The 27,631-nt window shown below is 37.0% G+C and overlaps 1 protein-coding gene across 1 annotated transcript in view; it reads right to left on the minus strand.

The window, feature by feature from the left end:
• COL19A1 (collagen type XIX alpha 1 chain) overlaps window positions 1-27,631 on the minus strand; it is a 341,924-nt gene that overhangs the window by 221,895 nt on the left and 92,398 nt on the right. Inside the window, exons 11-12 of the mRNA XM_037034331.1 lie at window positions 17,156-17,200; window positions 15,347-15,391 (exon numbers count right to left, since the gene is read on the minus strand). Coding sequence (XP_036890226.1) covers window positions 15,347-15,391; window positions 17,156-17,200 — 90 coding nt within the window. The remainder of the gene's footprint in view (window positions 1-15,346; window positions 15,392-17,155; window positions 17,201-27,631) is intronic.

Genomic DNA, 27,631 nt, shown 5'->3' on the forward strand with positions numbered 1-27,631 from the left:
AAGAAATATTCACTCAAAAACTCCTCTCTGCCAGGTAGAGTTACGCACTCCCTCCACTTCCTTCTCATAGAATTGCTTACCAACCATCAGACACTTCATGCATGCTCTTTTAAAGAATGTCCTGTCTCTTTCATCTCTGTTACCCCAGTGCTGAACATAGTACCTGGTATACACTAGGTAGGAAATGATCAAATAAATGGATGAGTGAACAAAAATACGTGTTCTAAAACCAGGCATGGGTTTTAAAAAATATTTCAATATCATATTGGGTCATGGTTGGCATCAAACTGATTTGAAAATAAAGCAAAGACATTTTTTAATCTACTGATTCTCAATAACCACCCCTGAGACCAAGACAGACATTAAGAGAGAAAAGGGCAGATTACATTAAGGACAGATACTAAAAGCTCATGGAAATGAGTAACTGAGATATATTTCTGAGATCTTAGAGAACGAAAAGCTAAGATTCAATAATGTTCCCTCATTTAAAAAATAAACATAAGCAATGCATAAGTTGGGTATTGATCCCTGGCAAAATTCTAGAATTAATTATTAAACTAATTGATTTTAATTTATTAGTAAAGAATATGATTATCAAGAGGGTATATCATGTCAAAAAATAAAAAGTATGCAAATGTTATGAGATTGTTTTATTTACTTCAATAAGACATTCAATAACATTTCTTAAGATGTGTCAGATAAATATGGGAAATTACAGTGAGGTAAGTGAGTAAGTAGTTGAATAAAGACACTCATTTTAACGTCACTCATTTTTAGTGGCCACAGAGCTATGCTTCAGGCTTTGTCTTATTCAATATTTATACCAGTTATTCAAAGTCCCAGAATTTATCTATACAAAATTCATGGCTGTTACAAGGCTGAGAAAAGTGAATATTGTAATAGCTGTCAGAATAAAGAGTTAAAAGTTGACAAGTAGAAACATGAAGCTAAAATCCCAAAATGAAAGTTAAAGTTGGCATATATAAAGGTAAATACTTACATTTTATTTCAAGAAAACAATTATCTGACAGTAGTATATGCCCTTTATATTTTGAGTCGTTCTAGCTCTAAAGATTTGTGGTTATAGATGTAATCTAAACTAGTTCTCCCTGTTTACACAGGAAGCCTAGCAATCATGTGGATGTGGAGCCAGGATTAGGACTCAGTTCTACTAAATCCAAGTTCCTGCACTCAGTTACACTGCATGCATTATCCCTTGCTCAAAACACACTAGAAGAACTCTATGTCTATGTATATATATATCACTCTAACAGGACACTGATGAGCTACAGTATCAAAAGATTAAGGCTGTGAGGAATATGAGGGGTCAATGGACCAGGATCCATGAAGCACAATGGGAAAACTTGAAGTACTAACATGGTTTAGAAGAAGACACTATCTTCAACTCTCCAAAAGGTTGTCAGCTACTTGGAAGAAGGGATAATCTCAGAATGCATTCTCCCAAAGGATTAGAGCTGAGACAAATTGGTCAAAATAACAAGGAATAGATTTTGGCTTAAAATAAGAACTTTGAATTGTCTGTCAGCCTTAATGAGAGAGAGCCTGAATGGCCACCTATCAAATGAAGTAAACAAAATGAAGATGAGGAATTTTTGCATCTGTCAATTATCAGATGCACTATTCAAAATATTGGTTATAAGGGTTCTCAAAGAACTTAGTGCCACAACAGCATAAAAAAGACCCAGGTATAAATGAAGGATATACTAATGTAGGGGTTCCCAACACCCAGGCTGTGTACCGGTACCAGTCTGTGGCCTGTGTTAGGAACTGGGCCACACAGCAGAAGGTTAGCAGAGGATGAGTGAGCAAAGCTTCATTTGTATTAATTACCACCTGAGCTTTGCCTCCTGTCATCCCACACCATCCATGAAAAATTGTCTTCCATGAAAACACTCCTTTGTGCCTAAAGGTTGGGGACCACCCTACTAATGGAAATAGAGAACAATTTACAGAGAATCAACAGAAAAATGCATGAAGCCAATAATCAAAGCAATGATATGGAAATAACAAGACCCCCCCCCAAAAAATCCAATAAGACAACAAGAAGAAAAAGAATCTAAAAAATGAGAATAGCACAAGAAACCTCTTGGACAACTTGAAGCATACCAACATTTGCATCATAGGGGTGCCAGAAGAAGAAGAGAAAGAGCAATAAATTGGGCAAGAAATTGAAAAAATAATGAAAGAAAACTTTCTTAATCTGGTAAAGGAAATAGACATGCAAGTTCAGGAAGTACAGAGAGTCCCAAACAAGATGGATGCTAACAGGTACACACTGAGACACACCATAATTAAAATGCCAAAGATTAAAGATAAGGAGAGAATCTTAAAAGCAGTAAGAGAAAAGAAGTTAGTTACCTACAGGGGAGTTCCCATAAGACTGTCAGTTAATTTCTCAAAAGAAACTTTGCAGGCTAGAAGGGACTGCCAAGAAATATTCAAAGTCATCAAAAACAAAAACCTACAGCCAAGATTGCTTTACCTAGCACAGCTGTCATTTAGAATCAAAGGGCAGATTAAAGAGCTTCTCAGAAAAGAGAAAACCAAAGGAGTTCATCATGAACAGAACATTACATGAAATGTTAAAGGAACATATTTTAAGAAAAAGAATATTAAAACTATAAACAATAAAATGGCAATAAACATGTACCTATCAATAATTGAATCTAAAAAACAAACTAAGCACACAAGAAGAATAGAGACAGAATCATGGATAAGGACAGTGTTTTGATGGTTGCCAGATGGGAGAGGGGTGTGGGGAAATAGGTGGAGAGGTGAGGGAATTAAGGGGTACAAATTGTTAGTCACAGAATAGCCATGGGGATGTAAAGTACAGTACAGGAAATGACGTAGTCAAGGAACTACATGCATGACCTATGGACACAAACAAAGGGGTGGGGATTTCCTGAGGCTGTGGGGGGTACTGGGTGGGGTGGGCAAAGGGATAAAATAGGGACAACTGTAACAGTATAATCAATAAAATATAATTAAAAAAGCTAAATAACAAGAGTCAAAGCAGATAACCTCCTAAATTCCCTGTAACCTAAGGAAGAACACTTGGTTTGACCTGAGTCTACTGTGTGCTATTGTGTGACTCAGCCCTTGATTTTTACCAAGACAGCAGCTCCATGAATAATCATCTGTATTCAGAAGTAAACCTTAAGTGGAGAAAGGATCACTATCAGAGAGCCCCTGGAATAGAGCCAGTGGGTGAAGCCATCTGCATTGCCACACTCCTTCCCAGGGCTGGACAAGTGCAGGTACTTAAAATAACATTCCACAAAATGTTTTCCCAAAGTATTAATGTGTTTTTCATTTTATCTTTATTTTTGATCTCATAGTATGATTATTGGCAGAACATGACAAACAACAAGGAAAAATGGAGAAAAAGCAAACCAAATGTGAATTGCTTTCTGCATCCTGTCTCATTCATCCTTAACTGCTATTGGAACAGATTGCTGAGGGGGGAATTACTTATAAGGCTTAAAGGGGATTGTGAAGATTAGCAAAGAAAAATAATAACCAAGCATACTTTCTGTAAGATACTAAACTATGAAGCAATAGATGGTCATAAGCCTAGACGATAAGTTGTCACACAGTCATTCACAACAACCACTTAGGGCAGCAGCTGCACCAACACCTCTGTTTTTCTGTGCAGTGGAATTCTGCTATTTAAGTCTGGTGGGACACACTTGTCCAGCAATTACTATACAGTGAATTGCTTTTACATTGAATGTGAAAGAAGTTCACATGCCAGTGGCTTCTAAATAAAAATGCACCTGTCATCTAATATTTGGTGACATTGAATTAATTACCTTCCTACCATCTGGAATGCACCTCCAACAAAGAGTTTCAGTTAATATAAAGTACATTTATTAACTAGGACTTAGTGAAAACAGCAATGATGAATATTTGATGATTATGGTAAGCAGAAGCAATTGCTGGTTTAATTTAAAATCCATTTTATAAAAAATTATAAATGACCTATTTTTATACATTAAAATCACTGTTACCAAATATGGAGTTACCTTTACTTTACTCTTAATTTTCATGGACATGGACAACAGTGTGGTGATTGCCGGGGGTGGGGTGAGATGGTAGAGGATATAGGGGATAAATGGTGATGGAAAAAATAAATAAAATGCACTCTCATTCAGGAGTGATCAGATATTAGGGGGAAATTGCATACTAGATCTTTTCCTTGTTTTTGAATACAAAAAAACCCCTCTAGAGTGATCTGTTCATGAATTCATTTATTTATATGAAAATTTCTCTTCCTTTCTCAGAGCTTCCTGAAATAAAAATAGAAAGAATGTAACCTGAAAATGGAATCATGCTTGAATGGGATGAAGGCAAAACAAGCGAAAAAGAAACAGTGGGGAGATGAAGAAGAAGCTGAGGAAAGGGGAGGCAGGGGAGTCCGGTGGAAGTTGTGTCTACGGCACAGAGAGACCCTGGGATTAAGACATGAGAAATCTGAGATAACACTAGAGCCTGGAGTGAAGAAACAGGATAATTGGGATAAAATTCAAAATAAAAGCAAAATTGAAGCAAATTAGAAACCATCCTTTTCAAATACTCATCACTGATTAATGAGAAACTATCAAAAGTCAAGTTGTCTCAATCATTATATAAGTGAGGGTCATGCCTTTTCTACTAATCTCTCATTATGTGCCCCCAAATTTCCATATTCCTTTGTTCAGAGGTCACATAAAATAGCTTCTGAATAAATTTCTTTAATGAAGCCAACCTAAGGTCATTACAGTCAGTAATTCCAAAATTCCATTGTAATTACAACTAAAAATCATGACATGAGAATCAGTAGACAACCTTTAGCACTGCTGCTAAGTTAAAAAGATATCATAATATCTGGTATTAAAAGAACTGCATTCTTTTATTTTACTGAATAAAGAACCAAATAATGCTGTTTGTCAATGTGTTTCACAAATAATAATAAATCAAAATATGTTAACTGCTTTATTCCATGCACATTCTGGTATATTACTAAATATATTAATGTTTTATATATTGTCATTTGTAAAACACAATTCCAAGGGCCATACATAGAAAATTCATCTCAACCTACAACTGTACTTCATAAATTCAATAGCAGGAATCTGAAAAAGTAGGGTTGAAGCCAAATCAAATACTTCAGGAGGCAGAAAAGAAACACTACTTCACCTTGTCTGCACTATTTTCCTCCAGGATGTGATTAATTAATTGAATTATTCAATGTATAGGCATGATGCTGGGGCTGGAGAAAAAGGTATAAAAAGACATATACATTTGCTGTTTCATGAAGCTTCTACTTTAACTGGGGAAAACAGAAAAAAGAAAACCTCATGGCAGTGAATTTATAACTATGAATTGTCGTAAGTGCTACAAGAATGAAGTGTAGTGTTGAAGGCATAATGAGAAATTATTTTTAAAAAGACTGATTTTGCATTTCTTAGTGATGTTGAGTATCTTTTCATATGTCTATTGGCCATCTGCATGTCCTCTTTGGAGAAGTGTCTATTCAAGTCCTTTGCCTATTTTTTAATTGGTTATTTGGTGTCTTCATTTTTTGGTGTTCAGTTTTATTATAAGTTCTTTATAAATATTGGATATTAACCCCTTATCAGATGTATCTGCAGATACGTTCTCTCATTTCGTGGGTTGCTTTTCTATTTTGCTGGTGGTTTCCTTTGCTATACAAATTAATACTACACTGAGATGTCACCTCACACCAGTCAGAATGACTATCCTCATAAAAGAAGAAACAAGTGATGGTAAAGGTGTGAAGAAAGGGGAACCCTTCTGCCCTCTTGGTGGGAATGCAGACTGGTACAGCCATGGTGGAAAACAGTATGGCATTTCCTCAGAAAACTAAATATTCATCTGCTTATTGACCTCACAATCCCACTTCTAGGAATACATATATCTGAAGAAACTAAAAACATTGATTCAAAAGGACATAAGCACACCTATGATCATTGCAGTATTTACAATTGTCAAGGTATGGAAGCAGCCCAAGTGTCCATCAGTAGATGAGTGGATAAAACAACTATGGGACATTACACAGTGGAATATTACTTGACTGTAAAAAAGAAGAAAATGTTACCCTTTGTGACAGCAAAGATGGACCTGGAGAACATCATGCTAAGTGAAATAAGCCAGTCAGAGGAAGACAAATAGCATATGGATTCACTCATATGTAGAATCTAATGAACAAACTGAACTAAGAAGCAAAACAGAGACAGACTCCTAGAGAGCAAGATGACAGCTATGGAGGGGAGTAAGCACGTAGAACGATTGAGTAAAAAGCAAAAAGGCCTCATGGACATGGACTACAGTGTGGCGATTGTGATGTGGAAGACGGTGTAAAGAGAATAGATGGTAATGGAAGAAATACAATAAAAAAATAAAAGCAAAAAAAACCCACCCCAAACAGACTGACTTTAACCTCATCAAGGAGACCTTTCCTGAGATAATGACTGCTAAAAGTGTGATAAATGGACAGAGATTATCCAAATACAGGGAGAAGTATTCCAAGCAGCAGGGACACCAGTGGACAATCCTGAGGCAGAAGAGAGCTTGGCAACTTCAAAGAACTGACAGAAAGCTGGTGTCACTATAGCAGAGAAGGAGAAAAGGGGAGTCTGGGGAAGATGAGTTCAGAGAGGCAAGCATAGGTCACACTAGGCAAGATTTTGGGTTTTAATTTGATGGGAAACATCTAATTGTTTCAAACACAAGAGCCATGTACTTCGTTTTATAAAGATTCATCTCCCTGTAATTTGGAGAATGAATGAGAGAAGAGTAAGACTGAAAAGAGGGAGAGTAGTCAAGAGATGACTAAAAAATAATTACAACTTAGTCAGAACCAGGGGAAATGTAAAGAGATGGATAGATTTAAACTATAATTTGGAAGTAAAACTGACATTGGACAGAAATTTCAGAATATTGTTCAATGATATTAATAGTGATGCCTTTGTCATATTGTTGATTTAACTAGAATTCCTTAGCAAGATAGTATGACTGACTTCAGTATGACATTCCTTAGGAAGCCTTGAGACATTTGTAAGTCTGTAACTCAGTTTAGTCTATACTTTTCTTTTGATTACAAATATATTCTTGGTCAAGAATAATTCCCCATGACAGCGTGGATGGGACTGAAGAGCACTATGCTACATGAAATAAGCCAGGCAGCGAAAGACAAATACCATCTGATCTCACCCATATAAGAGGAATCTAATGAACAAAATAAACTAATGAGCAAAGTAGAACCAGAGACATAGAAATGAAGAACAAACTGACAGGGATCAGAGGAGAGAGGGCAGGGGGATAACAAGGGAAAGAAGGGGAACATGTACAAAGGGCCCATGGATAAGGACAATGGAGGGGGGAATTGTCTTTGAGAGTGGGGTTGGATGGGCAGGGGAGGGCAATGGGGGAGAAAAATGGAGAAAACAGAAAAAAAAAAGAACTCCCTAAGAAGGACCTCGTGACTGCGTTGGATACTGGTGTATTAAAGTTTTCTTCAATAATTCATATCTTTTCCAGCTTGTGTTCTATTGTTGTTTCCCCCTTCACAGTCAGCTTTTGAGAGGGTTTTCAGAATACTCTCATTTGTAATTTACCCTTCGAGAAACTCCTACGTGGCATCTACTCGCATTATTCTTTGAAATTATTTTTGCAAAAGTCACCTATAGGGACAACTGATATTATTACTTTATTTGACTGCTATGTAACATTTTGAATATTTAAACACTTTCTTAAATACTTTTTTCTATTTGGCAACACATTCTCCTTATTTTCCCTGTGCTTCTCTAGATGCCTCTTTTCCATACTCTTCTTCTTCCTCTGCTCAACTCCTGAATGTTTAAGTTTCCCCACTGACAGTCACAGGCTCTCTTCCACCTCCAGCCTCTCTCCCTCTGCAATCTGACCCACTCCCATTGCTAGGTGCTGATTGGCCCCCCCATGTAACTGTAGTACAGACTTTTTTCTGAACTTCAACTCAGGTCTAATGAAATGCCTTTAAGTACCTCTAAAATTTGTGGTATAAACACCCATACAAATTTGTTCCTCTTCCAATGAACAATGGCCAGAAATGTGATGATAATCTCTATTACCACCTTCTCTCTCAAACCTAAGTCACCCAAATCAGTTGATACTACTTCCAAGTTATATCTCATATCTGCTCCCTTCTTTACATCTGCACCCAAACTGCAAGCTAGAATCAACCATTGCTTGACGGCTGCAGAGGTCTCCTAGTCACCCTACATTTACCCTTTTCATTCTGCAACTTCCATCAATCTATACCAAGACATGACACATGAAGAAGCTTAAATTAATTGGAATGAAGAAGCCAAGGTCATTATGTGTTTTTCCTATCATATATATCACTTTTAGCAAGTAGAGCTGACAAGAAAATTGTCAGTAAACTGACCAGACACTAAATAAAGATTTAAAAAATCAAGAGCTTTTCCACATATCAACAGCACTCACAGTCCTGTGGCTGCCTATTATTTTTATTCACCCCACACCCCTCTTAAAACCCCAGGCACTGGCTGCAAGTGAGAGGCGTTGCAGCAGGGCTTTCCAGACAGGTGATTGGATCAAAAGTCAGCCGATCAGATTCTCTGTATTCACAACGGGGAAATGAGATGCGTGTAACAAGAATCTTTAAAATTTCCATAACCATCAACCCAATAATCTAATTCCTTAAGTCTAATTTAAAGGAAGGAAATAAAAAGATGTATTCAAAGATGCTTGACAAAGTATGCTAATTCTGTATATTTTAAGTACATTAAATATTAAGTTGTAGCTAAAACAAACAAAACATAGGCGAGACTTAAATTTCTCACAAGTGGAATGTTCCGATAAACTATAACATAGCTATATAGTGAAATATTGTGCAATTATTAAAAATAATACTTTAAAAGACAATTTAATGCTCATGAAATAATATAGCCCTTGATGATTATTCTCCTCCGTTTCATGTCTCTCCTTTTTTTTTGATACTTCACTTTTTCTATAGCCACTATTAAAGATGCAGCAATAGAGAGATAAGCATATTTCACATAAATCTAGAGTTATTCACTAGCATTTCAGATAAGAAACAAATACACATAATCAGTAGTGACTAATGTTAAGCCTCTTGCTTGGTTATTGAATTACTATTATGCTTCCCAATTGCTTGCTTCCATGGCTAATTAAAAGTTGGCATGGTTACTCCCAAAGCCAATTGGCTTTGGCTACAGATTAATTTCTGTGATTTTTGAAATTACAGTTATTCTACTCCATCTGTCCTCTTCATTTTTCCAGTTAACTGTCAAATCAAACACATAAGTCCTTCCTAAAAGTTGTAGCAGTTTTACGTTACCAGGTTAAATGAAACAATTGCATAATATGCTGTTGTTCAGTAGACTTCTAGGAGGTAAACCAAGATTCACAGGAAGTCAGGGGTGTGTCAACTGTAATGATGGAAAAGTGCTATATTTATAACAGTATTTAACATTCTTTCATTAGTTTAGAATACGACATAATTGTCAACAAAGTTTTAACAGTGAAATTCTAAAAATACCTCTCAACTCTGACTACCTCTGCTCTTTTCTAGTTGTAGTCTCAGTTTTATTTTAGCTAAAATTAATGTGCACATGAGACTAAGTACTAAATCATTTCTTGGATTATTTGATATATTTCTCTGTTCCCATCCCAATTAAGAATTTCATTCTGCCCCCTGGACTGGTGTGGCTCAGTGGATTGAATGCCAGACTGTGAAGCACAGGGTCTCTGGTTGGATTCCCAGTCAGGGCACAGGCCTGGGTTGCAGGCCAGTTCCCAGCAGGGGATGCACAAGAGGCAACCATACATTGATGTTTCTCTCCCTCTCTCCTTCCCTTCCCCTCTAAAGATAAATAAATAAAATCTCAAAAAAAAAGAATTTTATTTTTCTATAACATTTTCCCATTACACACAAAGCATTTCTACCATTTCAAATAGAAAAATATCTTTGGTACAGTCTCCAAGTCCTACTATCCAAACATAAGTTTAAGGATTATACTGTAAGTGATGGGGGAAGAATACATGTTCTAACAGTTAAATCTATTCAACCTTTTTACACTGAAGTAGTTTGTTACAATAAAATAAAAATGTCCAAAAGATAAATAAAATATCTGATGTGTGTTCATTTTATTACAAAGGTGGCCTCATTTTCACCGCTTTATGCCTCCATCCTCCTTGTAATGTCTCTCTGCTGCATGTATCACCAAGAGGTGACACCTATTTTCCTACCCCTTAGATCTGGGATGGGCTTGGGACTTGTTCTGGCCAACTGGATGTGGCAGAGACGAGGGGATGCTAGTTCTGAGTTGGGGTGGGGAATCACTCAAGAGGCCTTATGGGCTTCTGCTTGTCTTATCTGTTTCTGCTTTTCATTATCTTGAGAACAAGACTAGGGTTACTGTTGGAGGAAGAACAGACATGGTATCTATCAGAAACCAAGCTAGACCAGCCACTCTCCGCTAACCTGCCCAGTGAGAAGAGATGTATAAGCAAACTGAGTAAGATGAGCTGAGAATACAGAATCACTGAATTAAATCCAGTCTGAATTACTAATCTACAGAATTTCAGCTAGGTAAATGAATGTTGCTTTTAGCCACTATATTTCTGGGTGACTTGTTACCAGTAGCTAATTAATAGATTCTCTTGTATTTTGTTTACTTATTTAGAAAGAAAACTAGGAAGCAATATTAGATAAATAAAAAATTAGATATTATATAAAATCTATTTTCCTTATAATATCAATATTTACATTTTTCACATTTGGGCTATTGGGGATATTAACATTTATATGCACTTTTTATTTATGAGGTATTATTTGACTCTTACAGTGATCTCATGAGATAGGAATTATGCTTATTTTATAGAAAAAGAGGCTAAGATAAAGAAAGCAAGAAAAATGTCCAGACACACCCAGTTGTCTGACAGAGGAGGACTGGAACGTGGGACACAGGAACATTTGAACCCAATTACTCTACGACAGGTCACAGTCAAAGCCACAACTGAACTGTCAAGTCTGAGCTTTTTTTGGGAGTGGTGTTTTATGAACTAGAAATGTGCACCCCTTGCAGAATGACTTACATGCTGCTCCCAGAATGTTCTGAAGAATAGTTTATACATATTATATAGAGTTACTCACTTGGGCTTTTTTTAATTCTCTAACAAATTTTAAATGGCCAAAATATCAGTTATCCTTTCAGATTCTCAGTTCAAGTTCTATGTTCATTCAGTCAACAACTGAATAAAAATTTGACTTGTATGAATAAGTAAAAATATTTTCCAGTGAAAAAGGTCTCGATTTATTTGAAGCCTAAATTGTTGTTTCTAGTAATAAATAATTCGTATTAATGGTCAGATTGACTATAATCTTATGATAGTTGTTTACTGGCAGGCAACATTATTTATTTGTGGTAGCATATAAAAATAACCTTGACTTTTACCATTGGTTGTGTCAAAGGGGCTGATACATTTTTAATATTTAAAACATAAAGTAACTTACTGTTGACTTTATGTGTGGTTTGTAACTTTCTGCCCTGTTTTGACGGTTGCTTTTGAAGATGTGATTGGAGGAGCGAAAATGCTTACTGGGAAGTGCCCTTACTCATCTATTTCACAGCTTCATCGTTCATTTTGGTTTCTACTCAAGTGATTATTATGGAAGAGGAGCAGCACTGAGTGCTTTCCCATTACTCGGCCGCGAGAGGCGCTGCCGCCACATGTGCCTCGTTTACATCAGTGTCGGGGAAAGTGGCATGAGGAGCAGTTGTCACTTGTTTCTTTCTCATGATCAAATAATATTGAACAATAAAATTCAGTAGGATCACATCAAACAGTGAAGAAATTAGTTGTTAAATTTTAAGTTAGGGCTGCGATGACAACATACAAGAGTGACAGTTTTAAAAGCAAACTAAATTACATGATTTGAAGTAATTACTTAAGAATTTTGAATGCATATGAAGTAGATATTTACCTCTGCTTTTTATCTGCTTCTTTTCATAAATGTAACTAAGTAACATTCCTATTTTCATAAATACCTAAAGTAAAAAGCTTGGGCTCAGGGTTTAAGAATGAGAATCATTTCCATGAAGCCCAGCTAAGTGGCCCTTTTCCAATGGGATGTTCAGAACTTAGCTAATACATTTACATTTTGGTCCTGTAACAAGGGGGTGACTATGTCACAGCTAGCAAGGCTGATCTCATGGGCATAACTGTCACCTCAAGAATAGACTCCATTTTGTTCACTGGCAGTAGTAGCTGCCCACACAACACCTACAATAACACTGAAGTAACCTAAGGAAAATCCCTCCATGAAGGGATGTTTGAAGTCACTCCTACAGAAGCAGAGAAGCCAGAATATGGACCTCATTCCTCCTGCCTCATTCCTCACACATGAAGGATGTGTGAGTGGTGCTCACCTGACCTTTCCAGCCAGCAATGAGGCAGTGGAATGGGGTCATTCCTATACATCTAAATGACAAACCGGAGCACGATAAAGTTGAAAATAGCTGTGTTCTAGGAGATTCTTGACAGCATAAGTAACTAATTTTTGAGAGAATGAACCAGCCCTTTAAATATTTTTTACTTGAGAACTGACTTGGCTGAAATGTGTTTGCTTGGGTACTATAGAAGCTTCTCTCCTGTTATAAGTTGCAATTGACCAAGGAATATACTTTCAGCTGAGGTCCTTTATACTTGTTCACATTTTGTGGGTTCTTCTCTGGACTAAGGGCAGCATGTTCAACACATGGAAGCTCCTTACTCTGACTTAAGTGTTAAATTGGCCTGAAGGCCAGTTTTCTAGCCATGATAGAAGGCAGCAAATTTCTCTCCTTGGCTTATACTAAATTATAGAAACAACACCTAAAATCATCACACGATATCTTATCTTTGACAGTTCACATAATTCTTTTTTGAATCAGTAGCCACAAGCCTTTGGTAGATGTGGTATCTCTGAAAAACTTCCTGAATTATTTTATTTTGCAACTAGTGAATTTTGTCATTCAAAACAGTCCATTTTTGTTTCAATTACAGTTTACAGTCAATATTATTTTGTATTAGTTTCAGGTGTACAGCATAGTGGGTAGACATTTATATACTTTACAAAATGATCCATCCACCCGCTGTTTCAGGTACCCACCTGACATCATGCACAGTTATTACAATATCATTGACCATGTTCCCTATGCTGTACTTTACATCCCATGGCTATTTTGTAACTTCCAATTTGCACCCCTCGCCCTTCTCACCCAGTCCCCACACCCCTGCCCTCTGGCATCAGTCTGAGCTCTGTGCCTATGAATCTGCAAAACAGTCAAATTTTAAAAACAGTAAAGGCCACAGTAATTAAAGAAGAAAGGTAGGTCTTAGAGTAATTACATACTCAGTTTTCTACAAAAATCAAAATTCAGATTAGATTGTCTTTGTTTCAAAAACAAATTATGTTGTAAGCAGTCCAAGAATCTTATGCTGGTGTCATACAACGAAAAAAAAGCTTTACGTACTTTTCTTATTTAACTAATCTAGAAACAAAAAGATGACTTCAATTATTTATTTTATGAAAAGATACATGTGGTTAAAATCAGGATACAATGTAACACTGAAATATATTTATATATGATATGTGGTAAATAATAAGCAAAGCAGAATATATTCTTTTACCATAAGGGTTATGATGTGAATCTTCCACCCAACTCACTATAAACCATTTGAGTTTTAATTCTAATTCAAGGTATTGTCTTTTCTATTTGATGTTTTATTTCTTCCTGACATCTCAATTATTCTCTATATTTTCACCCTATAGTAAAATTGACTACTTGAAGACAATAGTTCATTGACATGAAAAAATTAGAAGCGAAATCTTTGAAGTCACATATATTGAATGTTTTCCTATACCTCAGAGCCCGTGAAAACCACTTTATTGCTAATACCAACTATGAAAAAAATATCCAAATAGCCACTAAGATTTTAGTGAGATGATGACTTCAAATTACAGATATTATATCTGTTTTCTTGCTTATTCCCACTTATTCCTACAGGTAAAATCCCATGAAATAAAATAGAAATATGTGTAAATAAAGCATTTAGTTGAAGGCATGGCCTTGCAATGACTCATTCTAAAGCAAAAATACTCAAAGGATTGTTTAGAAGACAGACTCACTTTTAAAAGCAGTCATCACTTAATTATGCTCAATTATATGATCATTATCTGGCTATCCTTTTATCTCCCTCACAGTTCTGTGAGGAAAATTATCCAGTAACTTACACCATGTGCAATTTGTCTTATAGTTATAACAGATGCTCATTCTGTCTATAAACACTTACTATTGAAGAGGCAGATAATCGATCACCACCAAGAAAACTAAATTTAGGCAATTTAATATTTGAGACCATCTATTCCCCTTTCTAGCCCTCCTCTGGCTGTCCAATTACATGACGTTTTATGAGTCAAATGAATGGTTCTGTTTTTGTTCTATTTAAAAAGTAGGCTTATGAAATGCAAAGGGATTCAAATATTTTTCTGAAGGAAGAGTTTAGATAACTAAGGCATTTCCTAATTTCTGTACTTTCAGGAGAAAGCTGAATATTTGAATTAAAGAAAAGATTGCTTGATTATTGGGTTAACTTCTATTCAGCTTTTATCTGGCCCTCTCTGCATGGTTTTCTTTGATTCTGGGACTGGTAACCAGTGACCATGCAGAGTTTAAGGAGTCCACTGTAACTTGATCTAAGATACTGCTCAATCCTTGTGGGTTTTTCCCCACACCATTTAAACCATCCTTACATTAAAATCTTTCAAACTATTTTGAATGCTCCATCTCTTTTCTGTGGGACCATATTATAGCTAGTTCTTCTCATTTATTTTCTCAGGAAAAATTCCACTAATAAATAAGGTATATAATTTAAGCATTTATTTAAAGACTTGGGCACTTGGTGCATTAATAACACAACATTTTGTGTTTTGTTATAGCACAATTTTGTGGTTTTATGTTTTGTTATAACACAAAAATATGATGCTTAATAAGTGTTTGAATCATTTATGTAGAATGTATTTAAATAGAAATATGTAGATATCATGACTATCCAAACTTGTTTCAAAATATTTCTGGCAAACATCAATATATCAAGTCCACCTTAATTGAAACAAATACTTTAAATCAATTCTATAAAATTATTCAATTGCTTATAGGAAGGCACAGACAAGTTGGATATTCCCTTGAAAATATTTTCAAGAACACAACTTATTTTTACAAATGTGTGTGTAAAGAGAAACATTTACCTTTTCACCAATTTCTCCTTTGCTGCCTTCAACACCTTGCTCTCCCTACAGAAGAGAAATAGAATGTGTACAATAATAGGAACACTGCTTTTAATGCATAATTATTATAATAACTATTACAAAATTTCTAACATTGAAAAAAATCAACAATTATAAGGACCATTTCTACTATGTAAATTCTAAACCAATATTGAGTTCCACAAAATTTAAATATTCCTAAACACTGAAGAAGCACTCAGCAAGCACTTCCTGAGTGCGCCAAAATAAAGGATGAAGGTTTTCTTATCTCTAGTTTTTTAATGTAATGCTCCAATAAGGCAACACTTAATAGAATTAAAATTCATGTTAAAAAAGGATGTCAGCTTTTTATTATATATATAGTCTCTTTGCATATATTCTATATAGAATCGAATATATGTATATGTGTTTATGTACACATACAAGATTAGATAATTATTTCTGCTTCATCTACCCTCAAAATGTATCAGGAAAGAAAATAGGGTAGTATTGGGTATATTTGTCACTGAATGCATGGTTTATCTTTTTTCTACCATTTTCCCTAAAATATAGACTTTCACTGGATTCGTTAATTCAAGCTGACATCGAAACTGCTGAACACCCCCAGTACATCAGCCACAATGACAGCATGATGCAGCCACCGCAAACAGCTGCTGGAAAGTCCAAAATTATTTCCCGGCAGATAAATCTGCACGTCCCTTGGCTTGTAACTTGACTTGCAGAGGCAGCACATGCTGTATCAGTGGGTTTGTCTAGAACTGCTGTGGAGAAATTCAGAAGCTTGCAATTTCATCGCTGCCAGCTCAGTCTTATCACTTTTTTTAAGCCAAACAAAGAAAGATTTTTCAAAAACTTTAAGTGTGCATCTTTTTAACAGTCATTTTTTAGCTACAGAGAAAAACCTAGATGCAGTAAATAGTATCTTCTATTGCTAAGGCTTCTGAAACTTCCCCAGAGCACAGAAAGATATGTCTGGCTTTGATAGGCATCTGCTATTGCATTAATAATGCTCTCCCTTGTGGTGGAATTATTGGGGTGGTATGACAGCTGGCCCCACTTGAAGTGGCTCCCCATCCCTTCAGGAAACTGAAATAGATCAGCCTCTGTGTTTCCAAGAATGCTGATCACACACAACATACTCCTTCCCAGGAGCACAAAGCAGCCCTTATAGACGGTAGAGGGACGAAAGTGAAGTTCACTTTGGTTGAGAGGAAGATACAAGGCACAGTAAAAAGGAGGCTCAGCAATGCAAAAATCCTAACTTATTGTGAACTTATCATTCTGAACAAGAGATAGTTTTGAAGAGATTGCATCTTCACAGCATTTAATATTTGGTCATTATAATTATGTTTAGCTCAACCTGGGATATACAAAAAGGAAGCTAAATAAGAAATAATGAAACACAGTCAAAGGCAGTAAAAATGGTTCCATGCTTCACTTTAGACAATGTCAAATAACAGTGAAGACCTTTCTAGAGCAGTTGTACACACTCCCATGGCCCCTAGAAAGCATCACTGTCGGGGTCTCCAGAGAAGTGTGTTGCTCACACTCTGTGACAAAATCTCTCCTAGTTGGCTGGCGTCTTTGAGAAGAGGTTGTTTCCATAGGTTCTCTTTGGAAAGATCCGCTAGCTAGTGGGTTGTCTTTGGAAAGACTGGTTAGTGGATTTCTGAGCCAGGGAATGCAGTTTCATCAAATACATTCTCTAAATTTTCACTATAGTATATATGAATTCAATTTTCAAGAGGTTAAAATTCTTCGCTTATATGAAACACTCAAAAACTCTTTTACCTTTTGACCAGGTAAGCCTGGAGCTCCATGTAAACCATTTTCACCCTAAAGGAAGTACACAGCATAAGCATTATTAGCTATAAAAAACAAATGAATAGAGAATTTTTTTCAGTCTTCAATAACTAGCTCTAAGGTTTCAGGGAAAGGTAACCTGATTCTGAGTTTCTACCAAGTACAGGGGCTTTCCATCTACCACTGATCTCACAAGCCCAGGATTAGTACTTCCACTTGAAAATAAGAAATGGACTCTCTGAGAGGTTCAGTAACATGTTGAAGGTTGCCCAGCTGGCAGCATCACTTGAGATTTGAGCTGAGGTTTCTGTGTCTTATAGCCCCTGTTTTCCTACATGCTATTTAGATCCCTTATTTCATTTTCTCTCTTTTAACCTTTTAAACATAATATTAAAGTCTGACAAAGGCTTTCTTTGGGTCAGACACTGTGCTCGTAACAAACCAATGAGGTAAATACTATTATTACAACCATCTTATTACAGATGATTACAAAATCAGTGGGAGATAGAACTGAAATTCGAACCCACACACTCTAGCTCTGTACTAACTGCCACCTTATACTCTCTCATGGAAATGATTTAATTCTGGCTTCTGAGTGATCTCCTGTCTAAAATCTCTATGTATCTATCTATCTACCTATCTATCTATCATCTATCTATTCAATAGATATATAAACATGCATATATACATATACACATACACAAACACATACATACATAGATCTACACCTGAGCATGTTAGCTTTCTTGCTTTTATCTGTTGAATGCCTTTAGATCAATTTTGAAGACATGCCCAATGGCATTTTACTTGAAACAATTACTTGGGAAAATTTTTAGTTCCTTCCATTCATCTTGTTCCTGTCTGAGGTAAAAAGGCTTCCAGCGAATGCCTATCAGTTTCCATTATTGGAAATCAAGGCTCTCCTTTCTGATGAGTCTGGATTGTAAACAGTACACCAGCTAGAATGAGATATTCTCAATAGATCTTAGAAATTTAGCTGTTTATAGGCATTGACTTTGGGTCTTGAGTTTCCGGGTTTAGACAGCTCAAAACAAAGTAACAACTCCACTGACCTGTCTTATTTCTAGAAAACATTTCTAATTTATAAGACAAGAGCTTTTTAAGCATTACCTAGAATAAAGTTGATATCATTTCTTAGAATTCCTTATTTGAATATATGAAGTAGTATAGAGCAATACTATATTCTGTCTAAACCTAAAGACATTTTTATTCTTTCATTAATTCATTTTCAAAAAGTTTAAATCATTTTCACTGAAGGTATACTGCTACATACGTACATACATTTATTTTAAAGACAGGTTTTTTTAGATCAGATTAAATTACATAAGTATTCCATAGTATAACTACTATCATCACAGTATATAGTATAACTACTATCATCACAGTATATATTAACACCCAAGGCAAAATTTTGTTGCTAATGTAATTAACTATTGAAACATTGATACAATATAATGTACTTATCTATGTAACAAATATATTTGTATTAAAATTTTTTGTTAATTTCTGGACCCCAGTCATCACACAGATGTATTAAGAACTTCCAATTTCATTTGATCACAGTAATAGACAGAATACTGTACTTGAACAATAATTAAATAAATTTTAAAAAATTAAAAAAAAAGAACTTCCAATTTTATTTGATCACAGAACAGTAAAAGTACATACTGAGTATTTGACGCCAGGGAACATGCTATGGAAATTAAGCATCTGTTACTCATCACAGAAATATGTCCACTTGCCCATAAAGAGCAGAATTATTTTTGTGTGTTGGTCTAATATAGTGTTTTGTATCATATTACAAGTTATACATGATAATAAGATATGGCATGTAACCCGGTAACAGACACTGATATAATATCCACTTCCAAAAATACTTTTTGGAAAAAAAAGTAGTGACAGTATCTTCTCTTTTTCTTTGCTCACAGCCCACTCCCATGTACCACATGCTCTGAGTACTGCCACCTAAATTCCCACCTCTGGCATATGAGGTCTGTCCAGAAAAAGCCCAGCCATTGTTAATAACAGTTTGCATGACATTGATGTAACCTGGCAGCCAAGGAGAGTGGACTGGACTATGCATGCATGAACAATGATGACTTCAGTGTACTAGTCAGTGGGGGCTGTAGATGCTGTTGAGTGAAAATGTGTGCTGTCTGCCCATCACATTCAAAATGACTGAGTGAGTAGAGCAATGAACCCGCATCAGATTTTGCATTAACTGTGAACATTCCTCCACGGAAACTATTCAGATGATTCAGAAGGTTTTCAGGGACAATGCAATGATTGCAACACAAATAAAAGTGTGGCATAAATGCTTCAAAGATGCTCAAGAATTTGTAGAAGGTGATCCATATTCTAGAAGGCCTGCAACAAGCAGAACACCTGAGAATGTTGAACATGTCCAGGCTGCAGTCAATAAAGATCACTCACTGACAGTGTGAGAACTAGAAGCTGATCTGGGGATTCCAAAAACCACTGTGTCCGAGATTTTGACGCAGGATCTTGGCATGAAATGTGTTGTGGCAAAATTCATTCCAAGACTTCTGCTACCAGAACAGAAGGGACATTGTGCTGCAGTTGCTAATGACTTGATTCAAACTGCTATCAACGAACCAGCTTTCCTCAAGAAGGTCACAACGAGAGATGCATCATGGGTCTACGGTAGAGATGTCAAACTCGTTTTCACCAGGGGCCACATCTGCCTCGTGGTTGCCTTCAAAGAGCTGAAATAATTTTAGGACTGTATAAATTACTCCTTAACTGTTAAGGAGTTGAAATTACATTTGGCTCTTTGTAAGGCATTTACATTTGGCCCTTTGTAAGGCATAACTGTTAAGGCATTTGTAAGGCGGATGTGGCCCCTGGTGAAAATGAGTTTGACATCCCTGGCTATGGCTATGATCTGGAAATGAAGGCTTAGTCATCCCAATGGAAGTCACCTGGTTCTCCACGCCTGAGGTAGGTGCAGCAAACTTGCAGCAAGATCAAGATCATGTTAACTGTGTTTTTTGATTGGGAAGGTGCTGTCCAGCACAAGCATGACCCTCCAGGTCCAACAATTAATAGGGAGTACTACCTCAATGTTCTTTGTTGGTTGAGATATGTAATACGGCAAAACAGCCTCAGTTGTGGGCAACTGGTGATGGGCCGCTTCATCACAACAATGGGCCTGCTCATGCATCATGTCTTATGCACAGTTTTTTGGCAAGACATCAAAGCACCCTGGTGAGTCAGCTCCCCTACAGCTCACATTTGGTGCTCGGCAACTTCAGGCTTTTTCCAAAAACTGAAATCACCTCTGAGGGAAAGAGATTTCAGAATATTGATGAGATTCAGGAAAATACATTGGGGTAGCTGATGGTGATTCCAACAAAGGATTTTGCAGTGTTTTGAACAGCGGAAGAGATGCTGGGAGAACTGTGTGAGGTTCCACGGTGCCTACTTTGAAGGGTGCCTTCTTTGAGGTGTCATCATTGTCCTATGTACAATGTTTCTTGTATTTTGTATCTTCTTCAATAAATGTCTCTGTTTTTCATAGAGCATGGCTGGACACCTTCTGGACACATATGTGCTGAATTAGGTGAAAGATGGTAAGTGGTGTACAAATGAAGGGACCTTAGAGTGGCTTTGAGGAGGAAGTGGAAGCTGAGTGGATTCTGATAATGAGATATTCATCAGGCTCTGTATGAGTGAGAGAAGTCACCCTGCTTGTACTCCCATAATTATTCATTAGAAGGCTACTCGTGGCTTATGGAGCTAAAGAAAAACCTGAGGAGAAAGAGGGGTAAGACTGCGAGTCTTGGTGGGAAATGAAGGAGGTAAGGACTAGATTGTGTCTACCTTCACTGTCTGGAATATTGCCAATTCAATATTTTTAGTTCTCATATCTCCTGATAAAAACTCTGATTACGGAATCTTTCCAACATTCTGTCATGTCTTAGACCAGTCAGACTTGTGGTTCCTGAATTGCCTGGAGGCTCATTCCAAACATGGACTATGAGTTTCTTCTGATTGGAGTGTAAGGTGAAACGTTAGGTAGTGATGGCTGGGATGAGCAGCAGTGAGGCAAGGGAAGGCTCTTAAGGGTTTAGATTTGAGGCAGGATGGTTTGTGGAGTTAATGACATTGGGTCCATTGGATTTTGGTGAAGATCCACAGTCTTGATAAGGATCATTTTCTATGGGGAGATGAGCATGCTGGGGATGCTTCCTTTGGGTTGTTCATTTTAGTCAGGGTTCTTAGTTCTAGGCCTCTTTCCTGCAGACTTGGGAAAGTTGCAGTGCAGCTATCTGATCAACCAAGCTCACGGGGCTGTGTGAGACACAGCTTCACCTGGGAGAGTGGGTGACTAGTGATTACTAATAGCACCTTAATTTTTCTCTTCCACTCAGTGCTGAATGAGAATAAGCCAGGGGTAAGTGGGAGGTACTTTTCCAGGCTCAAGATGAGTAGATGGTGTGTAGGGGGACAGATCACAAACTTACGTTTGGGCAATAGCGAGAGTACCTGGGTTCGGCTATCGGATCTCTGCAGTTGTGCTCATCTTAAGACTAGTGCATCAGGGAGAGACGCTGGTGAGGCTTGGGGGAGGGAAGGGGAAGGGTGCTTCTCTGTGCAGAGGCACAGGTGACTTCCTTTCTTGAGAGGCCTTGTATGTCCAGGCAGCTGGCATTGTGCCTCAAGAGGCTGGAGCCTTTGCTTCACTGCCATATTGCTGAAACTGCCACCATTGATTCTATTAGGAAATGTCCATGTTAATACGTCAACTAGTGGTTCTCAAACTTGATCCTTCAACAAAATCACCTAGAGGCCATGTTGAAACAGATTGCTTAAGCTCTCCTCATTTTTTTAAAAATTCTTTTTTCCTTTTTTGCTGCTCTGCCTAGGTTTTTTTTTCCTACCTTGTCTTCCAAATCACTGATTCCATGCTCAGCTCCATCTAGCCTACTGTTTATTCCTTCCAGTGCATTATTTATTACAGATATTGCATCCTTTGTTTCTGACTGGTCCTTTTTTACGGTTTCTATGTTTTTTTTCATGATGTTTAAGTATCCTGATAATCATTACTCTAAACTCTCTATGTGATAAATTGCTTCCCTCCATTTCAGCTAGTTCTTCTAGAGAATTCTCTGTTCTTTCATTTGGGATTTGTTTCTTTGTCTTCCCATTTTGGCTGCTTTTTTGTATTTTCTGCCTCAGGCATTAAACTAATCAGTTGCTAAATGGATCAGCTGTTAAATTAATCAAGTTGTAATCAGCAGCCGGGTGGTTTACGTTCTACAGGGAGGGACTGAGTAATCTCTGTGGGCAGGGCTATTGCTTCCCCTCAGGCTGACGCCACTTGGAAGGGGTGCTCAGCCTGAAAGATGTCTCCTGTACTATGGGGAATGACTCAGCATAGGGATCTCGGTGAATGTTCCCTCAGGTTCCTCCCCAGAGCCACAGATTGCAGGCTCTCCTCAGGTGTGTCTAGTCCACCCCACCCTCCCCCTTGTGGAGCTCAGGGAAAGTGGCTGCTATGGAAATTTTGTGCATTGACCCTTTAAGAGGCTCTCTCAGTCTCTAGCTGTCTCTCTCTGGCAGACAGAACCCCTGGTGCTTATCACAGCTGGATGTTAGAGGGGTTTCTTTCCTGTTCCGGTGCTAAAGGATGGGGATCCCAGCTTGGGGTTTAGACCCCACACTTCTCAGGGGAACCCCCCAACTGCTGAACTATCCCTTGGGAACTTCAGCTGCTACTCATGGGAGCCCAGCCAACCCTGTGGCATCTCCTCTGCACTCCCTACCAGGCTTCTTGTGGAGAAGTGATTTCTTCCGTCTGTCCTCATTTGTAAGGCTTTACCCAGCTAGTGGTCATTTGGTCATTCAGGTCCCACTTTTGGGAGCACATTCAAAGGAAGCCAAAACACTAATTCAAAAGAACATAAGTACCCCTATGTTATTGCAGCATTATTTACAATAGCCAAGATGTGGAAGTAGCCTAAGTGTCCATCAACAGAGGAGTGGATAAAACAACTATGGAACATTTACACAATGGAATACTATTCAGCCATAAAAAGAAGAAAATTTTACCCTTTGCCACAATATGTATGGACTTGGAGAATATTATGCTAATTGACACAAGCCAGTAAGACAAAGACAAATACCATATGATTTCACTCATATGTGGAATCTAAGAAACAAACTGAGCTAACAAAGAAAATGGGGACAGACTCAGATGGGGAGCAGGATGACAGCTAGTGGGGGCAGGAGATTAGAGGGTAGAAGGATTGAGCAAGAATGAAAAAGGACTCATGGACATGGACAGCAGTGTGGTGATTCCTGGGAAGGAGGGTATCAGGGGATAAAATGGTAATGGAGTGGTGGGGGAAAGATGGAGACAACTGTACTTGAACAAAAAGAAAAGAAAAAGCAAAAATACAATAAAGATAAAAATAATTAATTAATTAATTAATTAAAGAATGAGCAGATTGCCGGGCCTCACCCCCAGACTTTCTGATTAAGTGTGTCTAGGTTGAGGCCTGAGAATTTGCATTTTTTGGAGAATTTACATTTTTAAAGATTTTGTTTGTTTATTTTTAGAGAGGGGAAGGGAGGGAGAAAGAGAGGGAGAGAAACATCAATATGTGGTTGCCTCTCGAGCGCCACCCACAGGGCACCTGGCCCATAACCCAGGCATGTACCCTGATGGGAAATGGAACCAGCAATTCTTTGGTTCACAGTTCCATGCTCAACTCACTGAGTCGCACCAGCCAGGGAAGAATTTGCATTTTTTAACAAGTCCTCAAATAATGTTGATGCTGCTGGTTCATCAATCACATTTTGAAAATCACTGCTATAGACCCAGGAATATTCTGGCATTCTGATCCTGGAACAATGTGTCCTGGGGTCTAGAAGACATTGAACTTGATGAGCAAACTAGAAGAGAAATCCTATTAAGGATCCCAAAACAAACTTACTGAGGGATGTGGGAAAGTAAGGGATGAGGCAAGATTTTAGCCCTGCAACTGGCCTGGGACAGAATACTTAACACTTTTTAGTTAATCTTATCAAGCCTCCCTCTAGTATGCTGTGACAGGGTGATTTCTTTGTTGTATTTCACGAGGAGGGATTTCCCTGGGTTTCTGGGAGACACTAAGAAAAGAATTGGTGATGGCAGAGAAATCTGTGCCTTTCCTACCCAGCCACTGCACTGAGACAATGTAAGTATTTTTAAACAACAAGGAATGTTTTTTAGCATCTATTGGGTGCTAGGCACTGCGATAAATACTTTAAACACATCACTTCCTGTGGTTTAAAAAAATCTGCAAGGTCTATTATTTTTATTTTATAGATGAGAAAACTAAGGTTCGGCAGCATTAAGAATGTAACCAGAATCACAGAGCTAGAATGGGTAGAGTCAGGACTTAAAAATACACATTAGTCTTATTCCACATCTGTGTCCTCTTGATTTACCATTGGAAATTCAGAGATCTTTATAAAATGTGCAGTTCTTAAAAATGATGTATGACGCATATGTCAGGTTAGGGTTACATCCAAACTGTTAACTGGTTATCAAAATTCTCTAAAGTTGTGATATTAAGAATGTTTCTCGCTTTAATGGACACATTTGTTTATTGCAATTAAAATGTGTTTTCCTGTGGCCAGTGTTATTTGGTTTCTGCTCTTTCTTGACAAGAAGTTTGCTTTGTAAACATAACTCTAAACTCCAAGATAAGCCAATTGACACTTTGGGCCCTTTTCTCTTATAGGAAGTGAGTTAGCTTCACGTGTGACATAGGAAGTGAGTTAGCTTCACGTGTGACATCGACATGTGGAAGATTTTGAGATATTATTAAAACATTTGAAGTTTAGAGTTTGCCACTTTGTTATTCAGAAACCTTAGTATTATTTTCTCCTTACTGATTTTCTTGAAGTTACCAGAGATGTACTAGTAGAAATTTTAAATAATTTAAAATCTTTTATCATTTTTCTAGTCCCTTAGGTGCAGATTAGCATATTTTTTGTTTCTATCTCAAAAAGAGAGAAATTTGTTGAGTGGTATGAAAACTAGAGAAGAAAACAGTCGTTAAGCACAAAATTTTGTTTAACAGAATAACGGGTGATGATGTTCTTGTCCAGACTTTATCTAAAACCTAATTTAGGCCAACAGAATAAGCCCCTCTTTAAATTCACTCTGAAGAGCAGTTTCTAACTCATGCCTCATGCAGTCTGGGGTCAAATTGAATTCTATTTACCAAATAGTCTCTCAAAATTTACTGGATTGGCAGACATTAGTTGCCTTTTCTGTACACTTGTTTTTGCTTCTTCCTCCCAGTCTTAGAACAAGAAATAAGTTTTTCCTTTGGCTTCCAATCAATGTTTTAGCCCATTATTGAAAGAAAATTAGTATCAATGTTTCCCATAGCAACCATAACTTTCAAAACTTATTTCTAAGGCATGTGCTTTCTATTATGGGATTTTCATCAAAGGGACTGTAACATTCCTGTTACAAATTCACACCACAGATGGACAAATGCATGAATATGGGTAACATAAAGCAGGGCAAAATCTAACATTGCTGCTAATAGAATTATTGCCATGTTGTTACTCTTGTATATAGCATGTCTTCACCTTCACAGTGAAATCAAAGCACCCTTTTCAGAATGCAAAGTAACCTCTTTGAGTGCTATGCACCTGGAATTAATATCCCCTATTCCCCGCCCCCTCCCCCCAAAAAACAAAGTAGCCTCTTTGAGACAATTTTGGAAAAAACTTAGATGTAAGTTAGGGCTTGCTGGTGGCTTTCTGAAAAACTGATTGAAGAATTTCATTTTTACCTCCTTTTTATCATTGTACATTTCCCTGAAGTAAACACAGCTAGGCATAAAAGAAAAATTATTAATTTTCCTGATTCATTTGACATTGGAATCAATGTCCTTTCTTATTATGCAGGAAATACATGATGTCCAAAGGGCACCTGATAAAGAATCATACTCCCCAGGATTATCATTTACAAACCTAGTACCAATGAGACCAAGCAATGAAAGGTACATTAAGCAAGTCAACAAAAATTTGCTAATAACTAGATGTAAGCCAAGAAAACAGAAAGTTATATACTATGTTGTCTTGTGTTTTTCTTTAAATAGGCATTGAGCCTTAGATTAAAAAGTCTGTGATCCTNCAAAGGGCACCTGATAAAGAATCATACTCCCCAGGATTATCATTTACAAACCTAGTACCAATGAGACCAAGCAAAGAAAGGTACATTAAGCAAGTCAACAAAAATTTGCTAATAACTAGATGTAAGCCAAGAAAACAGAAAGTTATATACTATGTTGTCTTGTGTTTTTCTTTAAATAGGCATTGAGCCTTAGATTAAAAAGTCTGCGATCCTATTTTCATACTTAAAATTTAATTTGACCTATTATTTCACTTAAAGCATGTTTTCCAGGGACATAATCTTCTGTGTGGATTTAGTGTACACTTAGAAACTTCTCAGTATTTTTCCACTAATTCATATTTATTAAGAGAAGATTTACTTGCATGGTGAGTGAAGTAGCTGAAAGAAACACTTGGATTGGAAGTAAAAAAGGTGAAATAGGTGACTAAAAATGAAAAAGGTGGCTAAAAATAAAAATAATTTTGACTTTGTGTGCCATCAACTTGACCTCTATGTCTCTGACTATAGCCCTGCTTTATTCAGGATGTAATTTTTGGAAATTGGATTTTTATATGGTTCTTAAATTGTTGGCACTCAAATGGTTCAGGAAATAAAATATATTCTTTTTTTCAGGTATCTAGTATGGGTCCTTTTATTTTAAGAAGGAATATTTTCTCTTCTATTTTCTGGTACTTCATTCCAAGAAATATATTTTTGAGTTAAAAAATATATATACTGCATACAGTTTTAAACTTTGAACTTTTTGAATTCTTTGTATTTCTTGGATCCTTAATGCCACTAACACATGGGGATATGTTATCACATTTAATGTTCAGGATAAGGCAAACTTAAAATATTCTTCATCATAAAATGAATGATATCCTATTATTGCATGCTCTTATGGGGTCATTTCAAAGAAGAAGCCAGCCCACCAAAGTAATGCATGGTTGATACATGTCTCAATCATAGTCACGTAAATGTGGGGCGCTAGTAAGTAGCTGCTGAACTCAACGTCTGTCACAAAATCTTCTGACCTTAGAGTATATCCATGCATATGTACACAAGTATATGTGGGTGCACATACAGCTAGGCATAAGCAGGATGGGTATTCTTAATTATAGGAATAAGTTTAAATTCATACGCTTATACCACCACCTCCACCAAAGAATCTGTTGAGGTACTGATTACTAGAAGTTTATTAAAGTCAGGCACTTTTGCAGTTTAATTTGCAGGGTGGAAAACAAAACAAAACACAACAAATTATAGGTGAAAATACTGAAACATGTTTTCTGATCCCC

This window comes from Sturnira hondurensis, unplaced genomic scaffold (assembly GCF_014824575.4).
Source record: "Sturnira hondurensis isolate 20B ecotype Veracruz unplaced genomic scaffold, ASM1482457v3 Scaffold0022136, whole genome shotgun sequence".
Classification (NCBI taxonomy): Eukaryota; Metazoa; Chordata; class Mammalia; order Chiroptera; family Phyllostomidae; genus Sturnira; species Sturnira hondurensis.